Genomic DNA, 26039 nt, shown 5'->3' with positions numbered 1-26039 from the left:
TCTAATGGAAGGTCTTATCACAGGCAGGGCCCACAGCCCTTATCACACCTGCCCACTATCAGCCCCACGCTGGATTATCCCTGAAGGGCGAATCTGCACGCCTTCAATCATTTACTACTATCACAAGGACCCATCTCTGCTCTAGCCTCTATGTCAGCCATAAAAAGCAGAGAGAAAGAGAGAGAAATGGAGGGAGTGGAAGGAGGGGGTGCAGAGAAGCTATTTCATGCTCCCAAGAGAAAATGTATCACAGGAATAGCGGTGCAAACTTTACGGAAGTCCACGCTGTCAGTATATTAGAGTTGGTCCGTGGATTGTCAGCCAAGAGGTGGCTATAAAATGGAGGGGCCATAGAAATTAAGCTTAGGAAAGCAAAATGCACAAGAGGTGAAAAGGGAGAGAGACAGTTGAAGATGCTAGTCGTGAGTGGGGGTTAGGAAGCAAATTTTTCATTTCCCTTCAATAGGCCTTGGTGCCTGAGCTGCTTCTTTAAGAGGATTCTTCCAGACTTTATCCCCATTTTCGAGTGTCTCTTCAGTAGAGACCAGATGGCAACTCCAGCTAACAGCACAGCTGAGATTAGTTTATGAAAGTGGAAATAACGGGTGAAGACACGAATGAGAGAAGGTGGCTTTCCAGAACGGGAAAAACACCATAAATGCCCATCCCAGTAACCGGTGGTTTATTTCCCAACGAGAGCCCAAAAGGGTCCATTCTTGCTAAAGAAAATGAAAATCCTAATTTTCTGTTTTTCTATAGATTCTTTGAGGTATTCCTTTTGGAGCCTGGCATTTTGCTTTTGTTTATTTCTCCACTAGAGGCTCATCAGTTTTTCTTCACTGGGTTTGAAGCAGAAATCCCTCCTTAGGGTGAGCTGTAAATGCCAGCCAACAAGCTGTTTGTTGTTTTGGTTTTCAGAAAAGAACCACCAGTTTTGTTTGCTGTGTTTTGCATTTTCCAGACTAAAGTCCTTTGCTGTAGCTGCACTAGTTGCACATAACTGTAACTAAACTGTCATTTTTTTGACCCATTAATTATAATACTAGATTGATGTAAGATCTCTAAAAAACATTTGAGGATGTCCTTTCAAATGTAGGTTATGTCAGGTTTTCACAGGCTATCACACCACAGGGGTGGGGTGGTGGGGACAAACCCCAGTGTCTGTCTCTTATTCATGACACAACATCTTTTACACAGCCTTTTTTCTTCGTCTTTCTCTTTGACTCTGACTCGCTGCTCCTCTATTGCTATTATTATACCTGCGTACCCCATTTTTTTTCTCCAGTGGTGTCAAGTGTACACAAGATGAGACATTCAGCATTCTAGTCTCCGTCTCTCTCCATCTGACACTCTCTTTTTCCATTTTCCTCTCTTTCTCTCAGCATCTTATCCCAGTTCCAAAGCTTACATCATGTTTCTAAGGTTTGTGAAGGGTGATGACAATGACAGTCATGTTGAGTACAGCCATCATGCAGTCACAGCACTCTGCTCTGCCGAAAAAAGCCACAGGGCTGTGGTAGAGAACAGCAGGGAGTGCAGATATGACAGGGAAGGATGTACGGGTTTGAGATGTGTTTTGCTCATGGGACTGTTCACTCAGTCCCCTACATTCCCATTTGTAGTCTTCTCTTTGGTATGAAACATTTGTGAGAACATGTGATACATAAATAAATTACACACACGCAGGATGTGATGGTGGCCCACAAAACTCTCCGGAGAATGGGTTTTAAACAAGGAATAGTGGGACTTTATTTTAGGAATAGAGAGATATTTAGCACATGTATGAACATGGAATGCTTCTTTTCTATTTAAAAGATTGATTTTTGTGAAATTTGTCTCATCACACAGGTGTCGGACCGCTGTGTGGTGGCTTTAGTGCCAAAGCAGACCTCATCATACAACATCCCTTCCTCAGCCAGCATATCGCGCACCTCCATCAGCAGATACGGTGAGTCACTAGACATGATTGCTCTTTATATGTCTTTGTTTTGGCTGGCATTGATTGCATTGATTGATGTAGCATATATATTAGGTAATTACAGGTGGATTGTGAGGGTTCACCATCAGTTAAATCCATGTTGATGTAGTGTTATTGCTGCTTTTGATAGACATCAAAGTACTTTTACATTAGTTGTTTCAGATAAGGGAAATCTTCTCTCCCCAAAGCAATGGTCTACTCTTTTTTTCTCTATAGAGAGGTTCTAGCTGCTTCCCCCCCCCCAACTGTGTGAATGCTGCAGTTTGCCTCACAGTTCAGGTCCAACCTCTGTTGGATGGTATGGAAAGAACACTGAGAGAGAATGACAGACAAAGCCATTGTTTAGTTTTGAGGCTATAATATTTTTTATAATGAAGATACGTTCTCTGCAGGACATTTTGGGCTGCTATTTGCACACATACTTGTGCCCATGTGGGCATACACACAGTACATGCAGTGCCTATGCACGCAGGTGCTCACATGCTTTAGATGTGCTTGTTGTTTGTGCTGCCGGGTGCCAACATTTGGTCCTATGCCAAACACACAGCAGCAGCACACAACTTGTGATTGCTAATTATTCTCTGTGAATGATACTTCACACAAACAGAAAAAGATAAGTGAGCATAGCCAATTATCAGGATCGGCACTAGGTGAACGCTGCCTTTAAACTATCTAACACAGAAAAAGAGCTAACAGCGTCCTTATCTTTCCAACCAATTATGCTTATTTACAAATGTTAACAGTGGACACCTATGGATACTCCAAAATGGGCCATTATCTTTAGTTTATGTGCTGTGAAAAATAAAGTGTAACGATATTTTCAATGATGACCTTTAGAAGATTGCAGCGTACTGAGTCATCACTTTCTTTTGAACAAAACACCGTAAAGGTTGTTGGGAGAGATGGCAAGATGATGGATGACCAAACTAATGTAAAAAAAAAAAAAAGAGTACAACTACAAAAGGAAAGTCACTTTCTCTGCATTATGTAGGTTGTTTCTTGTCAAGCTTAATTTGATCTCTTTGGAGTTTTATACCCATATATTCTATTCAGGCACTGGAGCTGGTTGTGCACGGCGTAAAGAGCAAAGCCTCTGCTGGCATGATCCTGGCTCTCATCAATCATGGGTTGGCACAGCGGGCACAGCTGCACCTCGACACCTGCTGATCGATTCATACCAATTTCACGTTCGGTGCTTAGCATCTTGACTCAATTTACACTCCCAGAACCCCCTATTAGCTTTAAAATCAGCTTGAACACACTCCCCTACTGACTGGCTCTGTCCGGGAGCTGCGAATTGCAGCCAAGCAGGAAAGGGTTGCAGGTCACTGCTTAGTGTTTCAGGGAGTTAGGAAAAGACTGGGGTGCAGGTAGGAGAATAGCCCTGCCCACAAAAAAAGTAGAATAGCAAAAGGGAAAAAAACAGTGACTGGATTAGGATGGGATTTGGGCCCTCAATCCACCCTGCACACAAGTGCATACATCATCCCTTGGTGTCCCTAGTGCCCATTCCAGAGCTGCAGTTTGGTCTTATTTGAAAGGTATGTGGCTTTATGGCAGCAAAAGCTTATTTGTTCAGCTCGGCCTTTGAAGACATGTGAGAGAAATCCTCATTGGGATGCTCAGATCCTGAATCTCTAGAGAGCCACCTGCCATGATGACAACTAATTAAGGAAAGTGAAAGCAGTATCATTCTGAGAGAATGAAAAGCAAGGAGAGGTACACAAAAGTAGGGATGTATGGATGAAGGATGGTGGCTACAGTGCTTAACAAGTTGCTGTAGGAATCTTTTGATGTATTGATTAGAACATGACAGGGACATTTGGCATTGGCACAATGTGGCGAGGAAGAACCAATTATGAGTGCTTTAAGTGGAACTCGGCACAACAATGTCTCAGTCACTGAGACGGGGATTATATAAGAGACAGAGAATGAATATAAGATGAAAAGCAAATACTCATCAGATAAATAATGGCGTACAGAGAGAAGAAAAAGTAGAGTCAATAAGCAGAGTAATAAATATTTAGTATTTTTATGTCCTGCACAATAATAATTTGGTTTTGTATGTGAAGGACAGAGGTCAAAGTCTTGTTTCCATCCATTTTCTGTGTCATTTAGGATTCAAGTCTCAAGATGGCTATTACTAATCAGTGCAATGCTAGACACCACAACTCCTCCTCCCTTTCATTACTTTGTTGTTCTTAGAAATTATCCATTACTGCAGTTTCCTTTATAGCATGGCTTAGAGGAGGAGGAGCGCAGAGGATTCGGCTGTGTAATGAGTTACAAAGCAGAGATGGAAATGAGAAAGGGGCTGTGTATGTGTGTTCTTGTGTGGGTTTGTTTGTGGGTGTTCTATGTACAGTAGGTGTGAGTGCATGCTAAATTTACATGATGATGCTACACCTAAGGGAAGCTTTTTTTAATCACAGTCATTTAGGCTTGCTAATAATTCTTTATCGCTTTTTTTTCTTCTCCTTTTTTCTTTCCTGTCCTGGACAGACTCTTCATTCCGCTACACCGGGAGTCCAGACAGCCTCCGATCACGTGCTCCCATGATTACCCCCGATCTAGAAAGTGGTGTAAAGGTTTGGCATCTGGTGAAAAACCACGAGCATGGAGATCAGAAGGAAGGAGATCGTGGCAGCAAGATGGTCTCTGAGATTTATCTGACCCGACTTCTAGCTACCAAGGTACGTCAGTATTTTCTCATACATTTCTGTGACCACAGAAAGTTTGTCACTTTTTATGATAGTGCTGCATTCACAGTGGCTTTTTTTCTGTTATAATCGTTGTTTCTTGTTGCTCATGCATTGTTAATCTCTTTACTCTCGTTCTTCTACTAGGGTACACTACAAAAATTTGTTGATGACTTGTTTGAGACGTTGTTCAGTACAGTCCACCGAGGGAGCACCCTTCCCCTGGCCATCAAATACATGTTTGACTTCCTGGATGAGCAGGCAGACAAACACGGCATTCATGATACAGACGTACGTCACACATGGAAAAGCAATTGGTAAGGGATTTTCTACTAAAGACAGTAAAAGTAAGATTGCATGTGACGGTAAAAAAATCAACTAATCTCCTAACTCCTTTCTGTATTTCCCTTATTTTTGTTTCTGTCTGCCAGCCTTCCTTTGCGTTTCTGGGTAAATGTGATCAAGAACCCGCAGTTTGTCTTTGACATCCATAAGAGCAGCATCACGGACGCCTGTCTGTCTGTAGTAGCGCAAACCTTCATGGATTCTTGCTCCACCTCAGAGCACCGCCTGGGCAAAGACTCTCCATCAAATAAGCTACTCTATGCTAAAGATATCCCCAATTACAAGAGCTGGGTAGAGAGGTAGGGGCCGTTGCATTCACTTAATACACCATGGTAACACCCCCCACATCTTTTTTTTGTATCCTCATAGAATGAGAGTTGGATCTTTGGGAAAACTGATTCATAATGCTCTTTCTTCATGTATTCATTTCTCAGCCAGATTCAGTAAAAGCTTTGTCAGTGACTGTTAGCAGGCATTCATTGTTAGTGAAAGTGATATAATGGATCCAAAATTTAAATACTATACAAAAGAATTTAAGCCTCAGTTGAACTATTGCATTGACTCAGCGAGTCTGTGATGTTGCCCCTCGTCTGTATCCCCAGGTACTATGCCGACATCAACCGGCTGCCAGCCATTAGTGACCAGGACATGAATGCCTATTTGGCAGAACAAGCCAGACTCCACTCCACAGAGTTCAACATGCTCAGTGCTCTCAACGAAATCTATTATTACGTCAGCAAATACAGTGAAGAGGTAAGCGATATTAGTGGTCTCAAACCTGTCATTCAGATGCATTGTGTTTCTGGCATTGTGCTCCTTTTTTTTTCTTGTTTTAGGTGTTTGTTTTTGTTGTTTTGATTACACCTATTTTGCATAACAACTGAAGAGCAGCCAGTGTTTCACCAGTGAATAGCACCTCTATCTGTATGTCTGTGAAGGTTCTCAGTCATCCAGGTCATCGTAGTCAAAGGAGTTTGCAAAGAAAAGCGTCTGGACTTCTGTGAGTTGCTTGAAGACGAGAAGCTTCTCGGATGAGAGGTGAAACGTCTTCAAGCAACTCACAGAAGTCCAGACGCTTTTCTTTGCAAACTCCTTTGACTACCTCTATCTGTAATATACATGCATTTGTGTGAGAATATAAAGGGATGTGTGTTTGATTGCATATTCTGAAGACAAAAAAATCGCAGTCAAGCACAAATCATGAATAAAGTACTTATCAATTCCAGGTAGTTATGACTATTTTGGCATTTTTGAAAGAGGGATGAGGAGTGTGGGTATTTGCTAATTAAAGTACTCTCTCCTAGTGAAACACTGCCCATATTAACAACATATTCCTCAACCTGCTCTACTGTCTCTAATTTTTACAATCTTTTGTAACATGTTGTTAAACTGTATGCGTTGCGCAGATTCCTGAAAATAAGTTTTATACAATATGATCTATTATACTGGCGTGTTTCTCAGGTGAGGTCGAATCTCAGTCTTGTTAAACTTTACTTGTTAAACTTACTCTGTGATAAATCCTTCCTATGAACTACATACTAAGCTCGTTCATTTACAGAATTTACCTTGAGGGCAGTCCCAGGCACTGATTGCGTAATGAGCTGCCGCCTTACTAAATCAGCCGCTAATTACTGGCAGATTGTGAGCGTAATTTGAACGAGAGGCGTGCCACAAATTTGCCCCGCACTTTAATGTTCTTATATTTTGCCCTTGGTGTTTCCAGACTATTCATAACTGGAAAAGGTTGGCGAGGTCAGCTAAGAGTCTTCAGTAGACTTCCCCAAAGCCCAGAGGTCTAGCAAGACCTGGGCTTAACAAGGCAGCACGCTTGATCTGTAGAGAAGAAAGTGAATGTCTACAAGCTCTCAGCATGTTGCTCTGTCCTTTTGCTGGTGCTGAGTTAGAGTGGACAATCTGTCATACAGGGCTCTCATGAGCAGAATCATGGGCAATACACACACGTTCTGTCAGATCGCAGGGAGCATAAAAAAGGAGGGAAGACGATGAGAAGGAAAGAGAGAGCATTTATAGAGACATTCGGCTTCTAATGTCAGCACCTCCTCTGGGAAGCTTTATCTTGACCTTTATGTTGGACCATAGTACCGCTCTCTTTTTCTCTTACTCTCTACCTCCTCCCTGTGCATTCCTTCTCTTTTTACCCATTATCCAGTCAGCTTCCCCTTTGCTCGCCATAAATCTCATATGCTCGCTTTTGCTGCAGTTGCCATTGTCTGATTCACACATGCACAGAGACGCAAACACACTCACTTCGCACACATACGTGCACCATCGCTCCTGCAGTATCTAGCAGAGTGCAGTGCGTAAAAATCTCATCTAGCACCATTAACAGTTGTTCATTCTTACTCAGCCCTTCACAAAGGTTGTGTGTCAGGCTAACCAGACCAGAGCTTCAGCTTGCTTAAATGGATTTGGGAGTTTGCAGTGGGAGCTACACCTGCGTACAGAGCTGCAGATTAATTATAGATTGCTGTCGGGCCCAAAGTGGAGGAGGAAACGTTCTGTTACGTAGCTGCCAGCCTTTAAGAGCACTTACGCAGATGAGTGGATGATGGTAGGTGGGCAAGTCAGACTCAGTGTTATGCATCTGGACAGGCAGCAAATAAAGGTTTGCCATGGTATGTTAAAAAAAAAAAAGGAAAAAAGAAGTTCTTGATATGATTTCCAAGTCAAATTTATAGAAAAGGTTAATAAGCCAATCAAAAAGAAACTCTTGCTTCGATAATTACATTCCTCGGACATTGAGAAAATATTTTTAAATAACACAGTGTCTAAAATACCATGAGCCTGCATATAAAACCAAAGACAATAAATGAGTGAGCTGAAATGACACTCGACAGGGATAAATGGTACATTGAAGATGACACTTTTTTTGTTGCTTTTTTCATTTTTTATTCATCCCTTACCTCAGAACTTTTTAAAATGCATATTGCATAAGATGGGTCGATGAATTATTTTGTTTAAAATATTAATAATTAAGTAAAGCACAGCATTCAAGTGTAGCCAAGAGTAGCAAATAGATGCACAGTGCCACCAGAAAGCATGTATTCAAATGGCTGCAGCATCTGGATACAGGGATTCATATCAAAGGTAATGCATATGAAGGGCTCTCGCTATGTATTTTGGCATCACTCTTACACAGATTTATTATGACAAGGCTGACACTAGATGAGAGAATGAAAAGGAGAGCCTGTCTGAATGCCTTTTGAACCCAACTTGACAAATGCCAAATTTAAAAGATGGGGCTCAGAAGATAAAACGCGAAAGACTGATGCACAAATATTTCTCGATGCTGTCAAAGTCAAAGGGAGTGATGGAATTCTTTTTTTTTTTTCTTTTATCTGATGTCCATATAGAAATCTGGGAAAATTTAAACACTAAAGCATAAAGAAATTTAAAAAGCCCATTGGTATTATCTTCTTTTAAATGTAACTAGATCTGAATCTATGAACAAATTCTAACAAACAAGTGTTGCACAGTATATTTTTACTGATGATGTTTTTTGGGGTTTCTTTTGTCATGCACAGATCACAGCAGCCCTGGATCAGGATGAACAGGCAAGGAAGCAGAGGTTGGCCTACAAAGTGGAGCAGCTCATCTCTGCCATGTCCTTTGAAAGCTGAGAGTGACTACTACTGAGAGAAAGTGAGAGAGAGAGAGAGGACCACAGTCTTTACGTGACCTACCAAAAAAGGTCTTGCATTACTTACCTCTCATCATGGGAGCTGAAACCATGAACCAGACCTGGGACCTCTGTATCTACAGCTGGACAAACATACAACTGCTTGAGTTTGTAATTCTCCCACCTCCTTTCATGACGGTGCCAACGCAGGGCCTGAAGACTGAAACGGAGGCCTCCCTGCAACTGGATTTGCTTTTGGCATAAGAGACTATACCAGAGAAGGCAACGACATGGCTTGTATTTATTTTTTTCCTTTAATTTTCCACAAAGGACATCGTCTCTGTTTGACAGGGAATTGTATGTTCCGTGAGTGTGTGTGGGTGTGTGCATAAAAGTGTGGGTGTGCATGAGTGTGTGTTTGTGTCATACTGAGGAAGACTCCTACAAGAAATGGAGAAACAGATTTATTCTCTACCAACTCACGGCTAAGTGTGAGGTGGAGAGAAAAAGGCGAGAAGTAGAAGAGCAGATCTCATGTTGGACAGCTGAGATTGCATTCAGAGTTCTCAGATTTTATTTTTGTACTTTGTACATTTGAATATTATCAGTTGCAGTTCCAAAATATCCACCTCGGATCCCAAAAGTGTTGCTGTGTAAAGATGCAAAGCGCGTAACACCACTTTAGATTAGCGTGATAATAAAACGGGCCATGACTCGTGTCTTCTCTCACTCCTCTCCTTGGACTGAAGCTTCACGCTACATGGACAAAGCCTCTGGTCTTTATTTAATCAGATATGTATAGGAAATCATAAAACATGTGGCCATCACATAAAAGTTGGTGGTCACAGTTAAGCCAGCATGCTTGCACCTAAACTGAAGATGATGGAGATGAAATCTGTAGTGTAATTAGGAGGTGACCTCAGATAAGCATCACTCTGGTATCAAAGGCTCTTTACAGCAGTTAGCTCATCTGTGTATGTACCAGTTGATACTTGCCAATCATTGTATGTGAATGTACAAATTTTTGTTTTTTCATTTTGTATCTTTGTCTGTCTGTTTTAAGTTTTACTACAAAAATTGGCTCATTTGAATTGAGCTTCATAGATATTTCCTGTAGCTTGTTGTGTGAAAAACTCAATTTTGTTCATCCTGGCCCTGTTCCATCCAACTGCTTCATTTGGCCTAAATCGCTTTCCTTCTAAAGAAGAGTGTGTATCGTTATAGTGTCTGTTAATGCTGCAACTGTAAAGCCTGTGGCGTAAGCTGCAGTATCCAGAGGTACAGTGGCAGTTTGAAAAGAGCAGGTAAAAGCAGCTGGTTTCTGTGCTCACATTTTATGTCCACTTTTTTTATCTTTTCGGGACCTCGATCAACCTTTTGTGTAATTTGCATGCATGGTGTCACACATCAAAAGTGTTTGAGGGTCCGTCTTTTATTTTTCTCAAGTGCCAATGAGTCACACTTTAGTTGGCCAGTTGAAATGTTAGCTGATGGAAGATCTTACCTAACCACCACATGTCTTCGCACAGATAATAAGAAGTCTGCGTGGGCCTAGTTTGACTAAGTGCCAAAAGATCCCGGTGTTTCAAATAGTTCACAAATGTATCACAATCGGTTTATGCTTTACAGAGGAAGCAACACTCGCATATTTGAGTGTATATTCAGTTAAAACAGAAGATTTAAAAACTGGAATGGTGAGTTTTCAAACTCACAAAAGGTACGAAACATAAGCAGAAAGGGGGGGGGGGCTGAGAATAAGAAGAAAAACAGAGAGTTAAAGTGTGTTTTGTGTCATGTGATGCATCTCCTGACTTGAACCAAACATTAACAAGCTTAGAAGCTAACTCTCCAGACTTTAGCTGGATGACAACAAACTGTAGATTTCATCCTCTGGATAGGTTATTTCATTTCTTCCAAAATATATATTTGCTTGTTGTTTACATCAAGTACTTGAAAAAAAAGGTAGTAGTAAAGAGTTGTACCGTGTACTGCAATTGTGTGTGTTGAGAGCATGGTAAAGGTGGGTGAAAGGTGCTTCTTTTCTCTGTGGCCTTAGATACCCACCTGCTTAGTGTTCCCATACCTATTAGTTCTCGTCTAGGGCACCGTCCTTTCAGTGCTTCAGAGCCCTTTAGGGTTGTTTTCTCTCTCTCTCTTCTCTTTTTTTTCTGTCTTCTTTTTTTGGTACTGTTACCTGGCCCTGGCACTCGGCTGAGAACTGTCTTAGCGAGATGAAGTAAAAGGAAAGGTGAAGAGGCTGTGGCCTTGCTAAAGTAGACGTTGCCTCGTGCAGTACTCGGCATCTTGAGCTGTTTGAAGAGAAGTCTTGAGAAATGAGGAGCAATGGAGAGGTAGAAAGAGTGAAAACCCCTTTAGCTCTAGTTTCCTACTCCAGCTTTGAAGCTTCTCTTTGATCTGAGTCAGTTGTGTTCACAGTGTGATCAGGAGATGTAAAGAAAAAAAACATCAAACTAACAGGCAGGAGAAATGCAGGCTGAGGTGACGACTGAGTGCTATGACTTTACCCGACCAGTGGGGGCAGAACTACGAAAGGCCAATTCATCTGTTCATTCATCTGAAAAAGCAGCTTCTTACAGAAGTGCTTTGCCAACACAAAAGAGAAGATATTAGATAACTTATAACATAACTGCCTTAGTCGAGTTTGACTTTCTTAAACTTTCTTATATTTTTTTTGCTTTTTTTTCTTTGCAGTGAACACGACATCGATTTGAAAACTTTGTATGTTTTTTTGCAATAATTTATTTCACTTTATTTTGAAAGTGCGAGAACTGATCTTTTAGTAATGAAATCTGTTCATGATCATAAGATCATATTCTTGAACTTAGGAGATCCATAACGTTTAAATTGTAATGCCCAGATCTAGTAACTATTGATAATGTTAAAGTTTTGCCATAAGTTATTTAGTTTTTCTGTGTTTTGTGAACGCAATACACTTCTGAACCTTCTTGCTACTTAATCCTCTGCTCAACATCTATAGGTACACAATTCCGCACACAGTACAGACTCAAAGCAGAAATCTTCTTCCTTTTGATTAAGGTGTCTTCCCAATTTCAGCGAATAGAATTGTATCCTCCTCATACCTCACATTGCTTTTATGTAAGTAATGCTTTTTATCATTTTAACAGGACCTAAATGCCTTTTCCTTCTCCAAGGAATAAAATGTATGTTTATTACAGTCCTTCCAACTCTTAGATGAGCTCGCCCTATAAAGAATAGTGATTAACAAAATCAGGCAGACAAGTTGGTGAAGAATGGCTTTGATTTTTTTTGTTTATTTTGTCTTTGTGTGAGATTTTTTGCATGCATTACAATTTATGTTTTAGTTATGCCTGGTATTCCATATCGACCCGCACCATCGTCAGTCTAATGGCAATTCTTCCATTTGCAAATGTCTTAAATCACAGCTGAATGCACCTTTTTTGTGAAAGAGATTTTTTTGTTACTAAATAATAGCTTGTTTCCATGCTGTATGCTCATTTCTAGAAACCTTTTTAATTCAGTTTGAACTGAGAAGAAAAGAAGTTTGTTTACTCTTTCTGCAGTGCAGAATCCCATTTGACTGCCAGTTGTGTGATATGGAGAGATGCTCATGAACACAACCTCTTTTCAGATGAAGTTGATTACTAATTGAAGATGCTTTGTGCTCTTTTTGGCTCCTGGTGAAGTGTGCTGCCGAAGAGATGGTGTCGTGGTTTCGACTGGCGCATGCCATTCCTTATACAGAACAAAGAATTAAATTAGCATTTCTTGTGTTTGCTTTTTGGCATCAGACAGGAACTGAAAAATCCAGATCAGTGTATTGCTCACCACGTATTAAATGAGTATCCTTCCATTATAAACACATTGTAAACAAACCCTTTGTAGACACTGGAGTTCTGTAAAATAGTAATTACTGGCGATGATGATGATTATAATAATAATGGCTGTCTGTTCTTGTTTTATAAAAGTGTTGTGAAAAATTGTAAGAAACTTAAAATATTTAAAAAGGTTGTTCTCTTGTTTTTTATTTGCTTTGATTTTGTTATGATAATATATTATTGTGTACCTAATGTAAATATGAAGCACACCTATTTTGCAAGCCAAGGATTCACTTTGTACTGTTGTTATATATAAATAAACTTTGCTGGTTAAAAATTGCGTAGAACCAAAATCAGTTATCACGTTATTGTCTTTGTTTTAAGCCAATGGAAAGAGACGACTTGCAGCTGGTTCTGAAGCGAGTCCTGGGGTGTTTTGTATCTCCGAAGGCAGGGGTTGCCCCCCCCTCCTCCTTCTCCCCAAGAGCTACAGTTCCAACTGAGCTTAAAGTTCTCCAGTACTGTGCCGGAGGGCCATTTTCGATTCATAAATGTATAATTATATTTCTAGGGAAGTATTCTCACTCATTTTTCTAACTGTTGCACAGCAAGAACAGTGCTGTATCGGTTTCTACACGGCTATAGGAAGCTTGTATTTTGTTTTCCCCAAATAGACATGCATTATTATCATAGTAAGCATTTGTTTACACAGTGGCTCAAAAATGCATGCAACTATTTGGTTTTGATTTTATATCATGGTGGGCAGTGGGCATAATGTTATACTGTATATACTGTTCAGAGATGGAAAAACATGCACTGAAAAGTTTAAAATATAGACATTATGCATATTCTTTACAGCTTGGACAGTTACCAGACTGTTTCCAACTGAGGAAATGGCGAGTAATGCATTTTTCTGCAGTTTTAATTGACCTTTCAAGTTAACATGAAGATTCACATTTACAAATGATGATATTATGCTGTAGGTTTTACCACAGCTGTCATTCCTTTGCTTTCTAGTCTACAGCACCATAGGCTATGTTTTGTAATTTAAAAACTGGAAGATGCAGAGGATGATAAATTTGTTGAACTGCTTTGCTTTTATATAAGCATGGGGAGATGCACCCTAGTGGCTTATTGAAAGAAGGTTGTTTCAAAGCACTTTTACTTGTTAAACTCAAACTACAACCATCGTTTACATGCAATCTGTGCTCCATGCTCACTGACTCAGACACTGCAGTCTACTCCAGCTATGACTGTAAAGGTTTATGCCACTGCTACACATTTTCAGCTAATTATGCAAACTTTTTTTATATACATTATAAATATACATTTTTGTTTAGTCTGCAAGAAAATATAATTATATCGTTTTCATGCTACTGTACTTGAGGAAGCCAGAAAGCATGAAAACATGTTAACACAAAGTTTAATGGCCTTGACCTTGCTTCACAACTCTGTTAAGTTTAGTAAAAGTCAGCATGGTATCATTTATTTACGTCTTTCTTTATTAGCATAGTCCTGCTGACATCAGTGCTCGGTCACCTTGGAAACTTGATCTTGAACAGGATTTTTACATTTGTGCCAATCTGAGAAAGGGAGACTAGTCTGCTGTAGCCTCTCTGCAAGAGAGCGACTTGCAAGTTGGCAAACACTGAATGTGTTGGGAAATTAGGCATTATTAATTTCCACAAAGAATAAGAAAGTAAATATGCAGTAAAATAACATTTAAAATTGATTCTGTTGCTAAAAAAAGAACAGAGCACAAGGAGCAGAGTGAGTTGTGTAAATGTCAGCTATAAGATATCTGTAGTTTTGACTCTGAAGACACTAAAAATTTGAATCTGTTATGGCAGTCAGAGCTTTAGCATTGTTAACTCAATGAGAATTAATAAGTAGCAGACACCAGTAAGAAGCGAATTTCAGGTGTGAGGGGAACCAGAGGAGAACTGTGGTAAGTGACCAACATGAGCTACTTTCCTTTTCTTTTACAAAACAACAATTTAACATTAACTGATTCTTTAAGACAAAACAGAAACAGCTGTGTAAAAATAAAGTCATGATTCTCATCTATAATAAAAACCAGAACTGTGGAGACTTTTACTAAAAGGCAATCAGGGACGATGCTTCCCTCCACTCACCCACCCAAATCCTCCTCCTCCTCCACTATTTAACAATTTAACAAAACACATTAGATGAGATTAAAATATTTGTGTTGCCTGTCTTCACTCTGCATCTTAATTTTTCTTCACTCCTTACTGGTTAAAGAGTTGTAAAATATTACTGCTTGTATAGTTAAATACATATCTACTATATTACCAAAATCAACGTATTCTTAGCTGATAGTGAGAAGTGGTGGAGGACTTTTTCAAAACATTCATTTAGGAAAAGCAGTAATGAAAGACAAAACTGTATTATTGGGAAAACTTGTCAAAAGTAAAAATATTTATTCTGCAGGAAAAAAATCTTGTTCCCTGTCAAATGGACATATTACTCTGCATTTGTTTCAGCTCATTTTAAATGATTTATTCTATTTAATTTCCAGTATCTTTTTCTAGAAAATGATATATTCATAGTGACTGAAAAAAAACCAGTTGTTCATAAGTTCTGAAACAAAGTGAAGTAAAAAGTATACTAAAATATACAAATAATCAAAAGACATCAGCTGAATTAAAAGCCTTGTTCCTCACCCAAGTTACCAAACATGTTTTTTTTTCAGAAGTAAGGATGTTGACATTATCTTTATTGTTGTTGCACAAAAGGACAAGAGCATGATGGTAAAGACAAATAACACAAAGCTGAGTGTATGCTGACCCCACCTGAGCACCCACAGCCTGATCTTCAGCAGGTAACAAAGACGGTGATGAGCAGTCAGGCTTGAAATCTCCATTTCTACCTGTTTATGTTTCTAAGTAAGAATCACTGTGGAGATCGCTTTAAGGTGGTTTTTGAGGTGGTTCTCAACTTGGCATTGTGTTTATATGTAAGAACTAAAAGAAAAATTGTATGCGTGTCCTCATCAGGATAGAGACTTGTGTTGCTGTCTGGGACTGTAGCCTGTGGTTTATATTGTTAACTGCTAATTGTGAGACAATGGGTTTCAGGTCATTTTACAGAGTAACAGAAAGTATTGAAGTGATCAGTGAAACTAATTACTTTTTCCCAGCAAGTAATTAAGTTACATACAGCATTACTTTTGAGTAATCACCCTAACACTGTTTACACAACAGTTCATGTTTTATTAAGATGAATCTCTGAACGATCACCAATCACCCTTGCTCCCCTTGGCACCTCTAAAATGAGCTGCTCTTGAAAGTCGCATCATGCTCCGAGCTTGAGTTTGAGCAAACCACACTCTCACAATAACATACCACGATGAAACTCAGACTCAGTGGCACCGACTAGTACACAGAATGCAGAGGCACAGAGCTGGGGAGACTTTGGGGGGACTTGCTGAAAAAAGAAAACAGCTTTTTTTAATGAACAGCACAGAGTGCTGCTTAAAATCCACACTTTTTCATCTGAATTAAAGTATATATTTCTTACAAATTTATGAAGCTTTTACATAAATAAAACTGAATTTAATTGAATTGAATATTAATTTCAAAGAAATGTATACTTTAGTATACTTTAGTTGTAAGATTTGCATTACCGTTACTTTTCTAGTAATTTCACTGGTTTGGTTGGTTAGTTGTTTGCTTCAGACCAAGTTCTGTTAATCTTGTAGATAAATGTCTGTGAAACTACCAGGAGAGAATTTTGCATTTGAAATAATTTGAAATAGCCTACACAAATAAGTCCACAGTTGTGGAAAATATAATTTCAACTCAATGACTCCAATTTCATCACACATCTACCACCATGTTTCAGAGTTTCTAGGAGATGTTTGATATGCTGTATTTCACCAAGCATAGATCTGTGCATCATGGTGAAACATTTTTCACTTTGGCCTCAAACGTCCAAAACATGTTGTTGCAGAAATCTTATGGTTCAGATGCAACTTTGCAAACTTAAGCTGTCATCTTCTTTTAAGAAATAAAAGCCTTTCCTCTTGCAACCCTTCCAAACAATCCATACTTGCGCTGTTTTTTCCTAACTGTACTGTTGTGAACTTTAATGTTTATCATGCTGAATGAGGCCTACAGAGTCTGATGTGGAGCTCCTGGTTATTTACCGTTTCTCTGAGCATCCCACAGTCTGATCTAGTGGTGAATTTAGTCAGACGTTCACTTCTGAGAAGAGTGGCAGCTGTCTTGAATGTTCTCCACTTGTGAATAATCTTTTTCTCTGTACAGTGATGGGACCTTATATTGATTGGAAATAGCCTTATAACCCTTCCCAGATTGATGGGCAAAAATTGCTTCTCCAAGATCGCTGCTGACGTCTTTCCTCCTTGGCATTGTGTAACACACACCTGAATCTTTTTTTAGTAGTGGTCACACTCACTGATTAATTAATCAAGTGCATTTGATTAGGAGAATCTGGCAACTACTTATCCTCTTAATTCTGATGGAAGGAGAAAGAGTTTAAATTAAACTAAACTTCCTGTTTTTCTAGATTCTGATATTTAGTTCAAACTTCACCAGCTCCTTTTCACCTGCCTAAATAAATCATGTTTCTGACACGTTTAGCTGATTATATTCACTATATTTGGATTAACAAGCAATGAAATCAGTTTACCTAATAATGAAATCGATTTGCTTCCTGTCTTTCCCTTTACACTTCCTCTTTTGAACCCCGACCATTGTCTCCACAAATCTAACAGTATGCGGGCCGCAGAGTGATGGATGTCCGTCTCCCCGTAGCTCTGGGTTCATCATGAAATCGACCTAATACTCTCACTCACCTCCTGCTGAATGGTTAACAGGAAAACCAACAGCTACAACGTACTGAATTGCAGTCATTTGTCTTCATACAGGTCTGTTTGGTCAGGCTAGGCTCAGCTTCTCTAAACCAACACAAGGGCTCCAATTACATTAGGTTAGTAATAAAGGTGTGGGTCAGTGTGTGCAGCTGGTCTAAAATAGCCCTGAGGTCATTCATTCCACCAAGGATGACTGAGAATAAGGCATCAGATCACTCTACTTATTAAAGAAGACTGCAGAATAAGTAAATGGGTACAGTGAGAGACAGAAAGGAGGTTTAGGTGCCCATGTTAGTGTGAAGTCTAAGTAAGATTCTTCATCTTTAACAGCTCATTGTGTAATAATGTCACACTGACATTGTGGCTGCTGGCTCCTTTCAACCAAAACAATGACAAAATAAACTGTGCGACAACCGCACCATTATTAGATAGTCATATTATCTAATGGTGTCATGCCTGATATAAAAGTAGATTGAACAGAATCTATTGATCTGTTTTATGGATGATCATTCATTCTGCATGACGCAGTTGAAAGATGTAGTCTCACAAAACTCGCTGAGTTGTCATAAACCTGCTTTATGCCGCTTAACATCTTGGGGCAGTCAGTGTATAGAGCAATATGTGTTCTATATCTTGAGTCCTTTGGCCATCTCTTCAGTTTTTTTCCTGTCTCTCTCTCTAGGGAAGGTCTAATCCCTGCTGCTTCTAATCCTGTACTGCTGAGACCAATTCAAATCCATGCGGGACTTAACGCCCTGTAATGCCTTTACAAGTAGTTGCATAAAGCTGACATCCCATTCGTTCTGGGTAGGATTCTCAGCCTGGATTACAAGGCAAAATCTGAAATAATTAATGTGAGGGTGCCAGGGGTGATTTCAACCCTATTTCTAAGAATCTGTGTATATTAATTTTTAAGTAAAACAATCCCTAATACATTTTTTTGGACCTCTGTGCTTCCAATTCTGATAGCTGTTTAAATGTTTGTTGAAAGTTTTTGACTTGCCATCATGTTTTTGTTTTTCCCCCCACGTCTGTCTAGTCTCTCTGTGTTCCGTCTCCATGGCTGTCTGCGTTCTCTGTCTTATCTAGTTAAGTTGTTTGTAGTCCTGCCTCTGTATTTTCTCCCTACCTGTAACCGTGTCCATCTCTTTGTGTTTCTCCCTATGTTTCTGTCTTGCCACCATGTCTGTTTATCCCAAGTACCAGTGTCAAATTCACGTCTTGGTCTGAGTCTCAGTATATGTGTGTGTGTGTCTTCTGTTTGATTTTTATATTCACCTATCTCATGTTAAGTTTTGCTTGATTTGACTCGTTAGCAGTGATTCAGTTCAGCTGTGTTTCCACGTGTCTCCACTTCCCTTGATCACCCTCTTGTGTATATGTTGTATGCGTCTCCTGCTGTTTGTTGTCATGTTCTCCCTCACTGTGGGTGCTGTGTCTGTCTGTTCGTCTGTCAAACTTGGCTTTTTGTCTGCTTGTAGTCAGTCAGCTGGTTTGTTCTGTGCTCTGTCATAGTTTTGCTTTTGTTTTTTGTTGGCTTTTGTGCCAGCAATAAAGCTGTGGTTTCTAGTTTTATCTCTTTCTCCTGAGTCCTGCATTCCAGTAATGTCCATAGCATTTAGAAGTGAAGTTGTAATGAATCAAGTATTTGTACAATATGGATTTCTTACAAACATTTACAAATACAAATAGTAATAAAAATATGCTGTTTATAAGACTTAAATAGATCACATCAGCAAGTGCGTGCTGCCACTAATTGCATTACCTCTGGCTAAGACGAATAAGCAATCTAGTATATTTTAGAAAGCAGATACATTTCCTTCTTAAAAGATACCACGCTGATTATATCAATTTCTTGTCATAATGCTACAGTCATTGCGATTGTAATGGCTGTAATGTTTGAAAATTCATTAAAAGAAAAGATAATGGGTGGTGTTCTAATTTCATGAAATAGAACCCCACAGAGAGCGTGGGTAAAATGAGAAAAAGAAAAAATGGTAGGAAGAGAAAATGGAGACAAGGTTTTGAAATAAAGGAAAAATACAAACCAAGTCATTGACTGTAAAGAAAGACTGATTCTGACACAGAGAAGACATAAGAAACCTTATTCAGGCTGAAGATGACACAAAAGAGAAATATGGGTTGCGGTTGTTGAAGTTGCTCTGAAAGAAATTTCAGACTAACATGAATCCAGTTTTTATAAGGACTCAGCACAGGCTCTATTTATAGTGTGGCTTCCCGCTGTTGGAGCTGTCATTCTTGCTGTGCTCTGCAGCCCATCTCACCTGCCCCATACGATCCTCTCTCTCATTAGAACGCCACAGCAAAACACACGCCGCCACGTCTGTTGGCGCTCTGCATGATTCGCAGGTCAGAGACTCATTCAGCAGCACGTGTTCTACTATTTACCGGATGTGTTATTTTCATGTGTGTACGTAATTGTCAGTGTGTGCAAGGCTGTTTGAAAGCACACGTGAACAAACAAGTGCTTAATCTGCAATATGAGGCCTGGGGATTGTGTAAACATATTCATAAGAAACGCAAAATTGTACAGGTATTAATTGAGTGTTTCTCTCATGCATGGGCATCTAGAAACTTTCCCAATGACATTTGCTGACAAGAAGTTCTTCAACTTTTCCGAGGACTGTGGCTGTCCCTTTTAGCAAGCAAGGCTGATGATCAGTCTCTGGTTGCGACTTGTCCAAGCTCCCTGAGATGGTAATGAGGCTCTCACAGCAGGGCTGCTGACAGCCTCCTGTTGTGTGGCCTCATCTCTTTTAGCAGTGCACAGCAAAAACAAAGAGGTGGGTGGCTGGCGTCAATTCGACCCAGTGCCCCCCGGTCCACCCATACCAACTGTGCTTCCAGAAAGTGCAGGGGTAAGTATTTTTCAGCTATGCAAATACATGGGGACATTAAAATACACAAGCGCACCCAGGAACAGGGATGTGTTATGAATATGAAGTCATGGAACAAATATAATTTTGTGCGTCTGTGCACCATGTGTCCACACACACACACCTACACATGCACACAGCGACACTAACTCAACTACCCTGCTGATTTCAGGCGCAGGGTGCAGGTGAGAAAAGCTTGCCAAATTTCCCTAGCTGGAGCACTCGTTTGCATATGCAGATGTTAATTACCACTGGAGCTTGTATGGGCCAATCGGCAGGCTGCTGGAACAGCTTGTGCATCTCTCTCTCTCTCCCCACAGGTCGCCGTTTCCACGGTTACTCCCCTGGCTGATAATAAAGATAATCACCTCAGATTTCCTTCATGGCTCATTTTCTCCTACTCGCTTCTGAAAGGCCAGAGCGCCGCTGTCTGATTTTCCACGCCGAGCTCTTATCAGCACGCCAGGGCCGAGGACTGGGGTGGGGGCCAAGTCGATGAACCACCTGCCACATACTCACCAGAGGGGACAGATCTGTTCAGTCAGGGTCTCAGATATGGTGGGGTAATGAGTGCGAGATCATCCATCCGGTATGGTGTAATTGTGGTTGGAATAAGAGCTTGGATGAGAGCAATGTCAGATCAGATGAGATCTGGCGAAGGCTGTTATCACACAAAGACTGACAGGACTGATCCTGGCCTGTGCCGTTAGAAAGCAAGTAGGGTTTCAAAAAGCTTGAAATTAAGAGCATTAGATCAAAGGATATCAATCAGATAATTTAGATTGAATTATTCTTGGACCTCAGTGGCAGTTTAAATGGTTAAAGGTTATGAGGTGCTTGGGTAATTCTGAGTTTCATGAGGTGCATTTGTCAGTATAAAGCAACATGTTTAAATTTTTACACTACACTTAATCTTCTTTCACCGTAATCTCTTGTCATTAAACATGGCCCGTTGTACCACTGTATATCCAGTTGATACCTCTTAAAGCAAGCCATCTGCTATGGGCCCGTACAAAAGATCCAATTCCCACTCAGTCTCTCTCTCTCTCTCCCCCTCTGCCAACCCCCCCGTTCTTTCTGTCTCCCTCCTTGCGCTCCCTTGAATCCATTGTCCGGATAGAAACGTGCCTTGGATAGCAAGGCCTTGCTTTCGGCACACTTCTTTGAGAATTATTTAAGGTTTAGGAGTTTCTGTGAAATGAATATTTGATGTGGAGGACCTGAGCGTCTCCTGACGAGCCCAGAGCAACACTTCAGAGAACGACTGGTGTGAGGTGTATAGCTCCCTGCTTCAAAACACACACACATGTGCACACACACACACAAAACCTCACCCGCTCATCACCATACACAGAAAATATACCAGACATTTTATGGCAGATTATTGAATGAAAAGGTCTTCATTGTGGAGTCTGGAGGATGTCCAATCTGATCCTGGATGCATGTTGTCCGAGGCTTTTATTTGCCTTTTTCCTTTAACCTTTCTTTCTTTTTTTTCAAGATTCTTCAAAATATAGACTATTTTTCCTCCTTCTTCTGCTTCTTTTGGTATTCACCATTCAGGCCTTTTCTTCTCCTCAGATTTTCATCTGAGTGTATGCCACATTACCATGAATCATATGGCAACAGCAAAGTCCTTATGTTTTATATGCACTTATCTCCAGTTTTTCCTGTTACCACAAGAGTGCAGAGTTGAGATATTCAGAAATATCTTTTCCTTTTGTTGCAGGGGGTGGCGTTTTCAAAAGCCTGGTCTTAGAGTGCCACCTCATGGTATGTTGGTGAGATAACTTGTGAAAATTTTCCTTGTGAAGTCAAGCAAACAAGAAGCAATCTTAGCAGAAATCAAACCATTAAAACTATTAATTGTTCAATACAAGACATGTTAATCTGGAGTCTGAGCTTAAATATTGTGAGAAAATAGATTAATAATAATATATTAAATATGTTGTTCCAATAGGATTTTTCTTGTAGATCTTGATAGAGCCCCTGAACTTTGGCAAAAACATTAGATCTGGTTTGAATTATCAAGTTTTACACAAGAAGACCTCTTAACAGCTGACAGTCTGATTCATGACATTACACTCCAGAGATTAATCAAACAGATACATGTAATGAGAGCCATCTGAGCAGCCAGTACAGACCTTATCTGACCGCGTGCTCCCAGAACATACAGTCTATATAGTAGACCAACTTGGGATGCCAATAATATGATAGACATCTGCTGTCATGCAAATGAATGCGTTTGCTTTTTCTGGATCGTGACTGTGATGAATGCGACAATAGTTTTAAAGTTTAAAAAAATAATAATTTAACAGATTTAAAAACAAGAACAGTAAAAATATAATATAATGTAATAAAAAATAGACGATGCTGTTCTTGCCTTTCTTGTCTCTGTTTTTCTTCATCATCGCCTGCTGTTGTGACAAAATAAATAAATAAATCAGATTAGTTATATAACTTGGACGAATAAATGATTGTTCAGTGGAACTCCACAGACTGGAATTTTCAAAAAGATGTCAAAGTGAAGTTTGGCTTCTGAACTGCTTTTTGAAGTACTAAATACTTTGGTCTCTGCAAGTGCTTATCTCTGCATTAATATGCATATATACTGTACGTAAGAAAAGATCGGGGATTTAAATCTCCTGGGATTCTGATGTAGAATCTCGGAGACCCAAAGCACTCCCAACCTCTGCAACCCCCTTAACCTTGAGCATAAATCACTTCAATATGTCTACCAAGCCACCCAATCAGAGCCAATTAGGGCTAGTTACAGGACTGTAGAGTTTGCCCTTTTCAAAAAAGAAAGAGAGAAAGGACATAAGGAAGCTGGGGATGAAGAGGAGACTCAAAAGGAGGTTGTGGAGAGACTAAAAGAAAGGCAGACAGAGAGAGAGAGAAAGGGAGTATACAGTATGAGGGCATGTGTGTGGCAATGACTGTTGTTATTAACATTCTCTAGTTTATAGTGGAATCTTTTGAAAAGTGCAAGGAAAAAGGAGTAAAAAATATGCTGTGTTGACTAACTTTCCAATTCGGAATATTGTATTCAAGACTTAGAATGCTCCAGAAACACTTGCACTCGGTACATGTGTGCTTTAGGCATTGGGCGGGGTCGGCAGGGACCATGGGACTATTATGGAACAATAGGAGAAGACTTCCTTCGGAGGGGAGTGCTAAAAAAAAAAAACATCTGTATGAGATCAAGGCAATGGAGAGAAGGAGTGAAAGTTAAAGGTGGGAGGAGAAAGAAGGAAAGGATTTTGGCACTGCACTCAGACAAAAAAACAAAACTGTGTTTTGGAAAGCACAAAGTACGGGCCTCGTCTATAAAGAGGGTCATGCATATCAGAACTAAATGGGTGACTAAGAGAGGAACATTTTTTCCAACTCTATTATCAAGACTGACTATCAGATATTTCTTTACTGTTCCCAAAGGAGATATTAAGCAGTATGTTGTACGGGAAATATATTTATGCAGAAATATTTTGGGGGTTTCCCAGAAACCTGCTACCTCTGTTTATTGTTGGTATCTCTGTCGCAACTAGCAATCTGTTTTACTCATGAGGGCGTATCCATAGACTGTATCAATGATAAACACAGTGACTTCCACATTTGGCTCTAAAAAAGAAAGCTTTCTGACAACTCTAACGTTTTATATATCAAAAAATTCAATTAAATTTAAATTAGACCTTGAACAACAACATGTGACATATTACACTATGCCATTATTTATTTAACATTATCTATTGTGTGAAAAGCCAAGTAGACCCATGTTTCAATAGTTTTTTGAATCATGGGTGAGTAGTTAAATAGTCTCAGCCTTCATAACTTCAAGTATTCTGAGGTAATGGTTTTCTGTATGACTATCAGTCTCTCTCATCGCTGTGGAGGAATTTTGGCCCGCTCCTCTTCAGAGCATTGCTTCAGTTCATTGAAGTTTGCAGCTAGTTTGTGATGATAACATGCAGTTTTCTTAAGTTCTTGCCACAGTATTTCAATCAGGTTGACTTCTGGACTTTGAGTCATTGAAATACCTTCATTCTTTTACTTTTCCCCCATTCTGTTATGAATTTGCTGTTGTTTATTCTACTGTTACACAAAGCTTTCGGACACTTTTGGACACTCTTCGTAAAACTATAGAATACTTTTGTATAGAAAGGAGTTTATGGTTAACTCAGTCACTGCAAGGTTACCAGGTGCCCACATCCTGTGGCTGCAAAACAAGCCCCGATCATCATTGCTCCACTACCATGTTGCTTTTAGCCATTTGTGCTGATGTGCTGTGTTTGTGTTTCCAAACGTGCCGCTGTGCATCATGGCCAGTCATCTCCACTGTGGTTTTCTGTTCAAAGGACATTGTTCCAGAAGTCTTGTGGTTTGTTCAGATGCAATTATGTAGAGCTAAACTGTGCTGCCATTCTAGATGGAAAGGGTTTTCTCCTGGCAACCTTTTCAAGCAAGCCACACTTTCCATACAAGTGGCCACACTTGCTAATTATCAGTCAGTCCAGCGCATTTGATTATCAACACCTGGCTGCTACTTTTCCTCTTCCTATGAAAGCATTCGGGGTTTTTCTTACACTGCTTCTGTATTTTGGTTTAGTTATTGGTACCAAAAATATGAAATTTAGTCTACCATCATCATTCAAGAATATTCAGTCAGAAGTCTGGCTGGTGCAAACTGTACTTTATTCCTGCATCTGCTATGTCTTCCTCCCTGCTGAAAAACTTGGAAAGATCTGTCCCGTTTGTCTGTCATGGGCTTGAGGTTATCACTGGGTCTGTCTGACAAGTTGTATGCTTTATTGTTAGCACATACCATGTGCAAGGAGAATGGCAGGAAACAGAAAAGGAATTTCAGTTCAGGAGAAATGATGGATGGAGACTAAACTGGGGCTGAAGGGTAACTGTATTGGCAGGACACAGAGAGTGGGACTTTTGTTGTTTCCTTAAACACTTTAGGTCAAATCATCACTGACTTCCATGCCTAGGAAACCTCCCCAACAGAGTCTGTATGTGCTTACTGTAGGCTCCTAAACCACACCCCAGTTCAACAAATGAAAAGAGAAGCAGGGAAGCGTCTTTACTTCAGATCCCATCTTATGTTGTCCCATAATACTTCACCTGAGCTGTTCAAATGGCACTGTTTTATTAATCTACTCACTTTTATTTTTTATATATTTCTACACAAAGTGCTTTACAGAGAAGAAAAAAAATTCAGAATTGTTTCCACAACTGTTTGATGGGACCTTTCAAATTCCACATGGTGTGTAAAAAGTTGGACATGATGCTCTATATCACAGTTATTAAAGAAGAGACATAAAAGTTACTGTGTTTTTTAACTATTTAAAAGAATTGACAAACTGAAAAATTAACGAAATGCAAACAGGTATTACACTTAAAGCTGAATGAAATTATATAATTAAAGGCCATTTTTAAAATAAAAAACACTCTGAAATTGTTTTTTTTTTAATGTTTACTTTTGCCCTTTACTTAAAAGTTAAGTAATCCAAGTTCAGCATTCATCATATGATATTCCACAGCACAGAGGAAGGGAACACAGAAGGATATGACCCAGGGCAGAAAGAGTGAAAAGAGAAAATAACATTCACTAAGCCACCAAAGTCTTTCCTGAATTCTAGTATTTTAGAAAAAATATATATATTTGAATTTTTAACAATATTACTTCAATATCAGCTCTAAAATTATGTTTGATCACTCACATGTCATGTATGTTTCCACTGATGGGTCCTTAGAGCCTGATCTAGAACACAAAAAAACCAACCAACTCCAAAATGTCC

At 39.6% G+C, this 26039-nt stretch overlaps 1 protein-coding gene across 2 annotated transcripts in view; it reads left to right on the top strand.

The window, feature by feature from the left end:
- The window catches only part of plxna2 (plexin A2), a 163846-nt gene extending 151013 nt beyond the window's left edge, over positions 1-12833 (top strand). For both annotated transcript variants that reach the window (XM_019350081.2, XM_005448437.4), the window contains exons 27-32: positions 1849-1948; positions 4481-4671; positions 4825-4994; positions 5109-5321; positions 5625-5775; positions 8568-12833. In XM_019350081.2, the coding sequence (XP_019205626.1) occupies positions 1849-1948; positions 4481-4671; positions 4825-4994; positions 5109-5321; positions 5625-5775; positions 8568-8663 (921 nt within the window). In that variant the 3' untranslated portion in view covers positions 8664-12833. The remainder of the gene's footprint in view (positions 1-1848; positions 1949-4480; positions 4672-4824; positions 4995-5108; positions 5322-5624; positions 5776-8567) is intronic.
- The last annotated feature ends 13206 nt before the right edge of the window (positions 12834-26039 follow it).

This window comes from Oreochromis niloticus, linkage group LG20 (genome assembly GCF_001858045.2).
Source record: "Oreochromis niloticus isolate F11D_XX linkage group LG20, O_niloticus_UMD_NMBU, whole genome shotgun sequence".
Taxonomy (NCBI): Eukaryota; Metazoa; Chordata; class Actinopteri; order Cichliformes; family Cichlidae; genus Oreochromis; species Oreochromis niloticus.
This window is presented reverse-complemented; position numbering and strand designations above follow the sequence as displayed.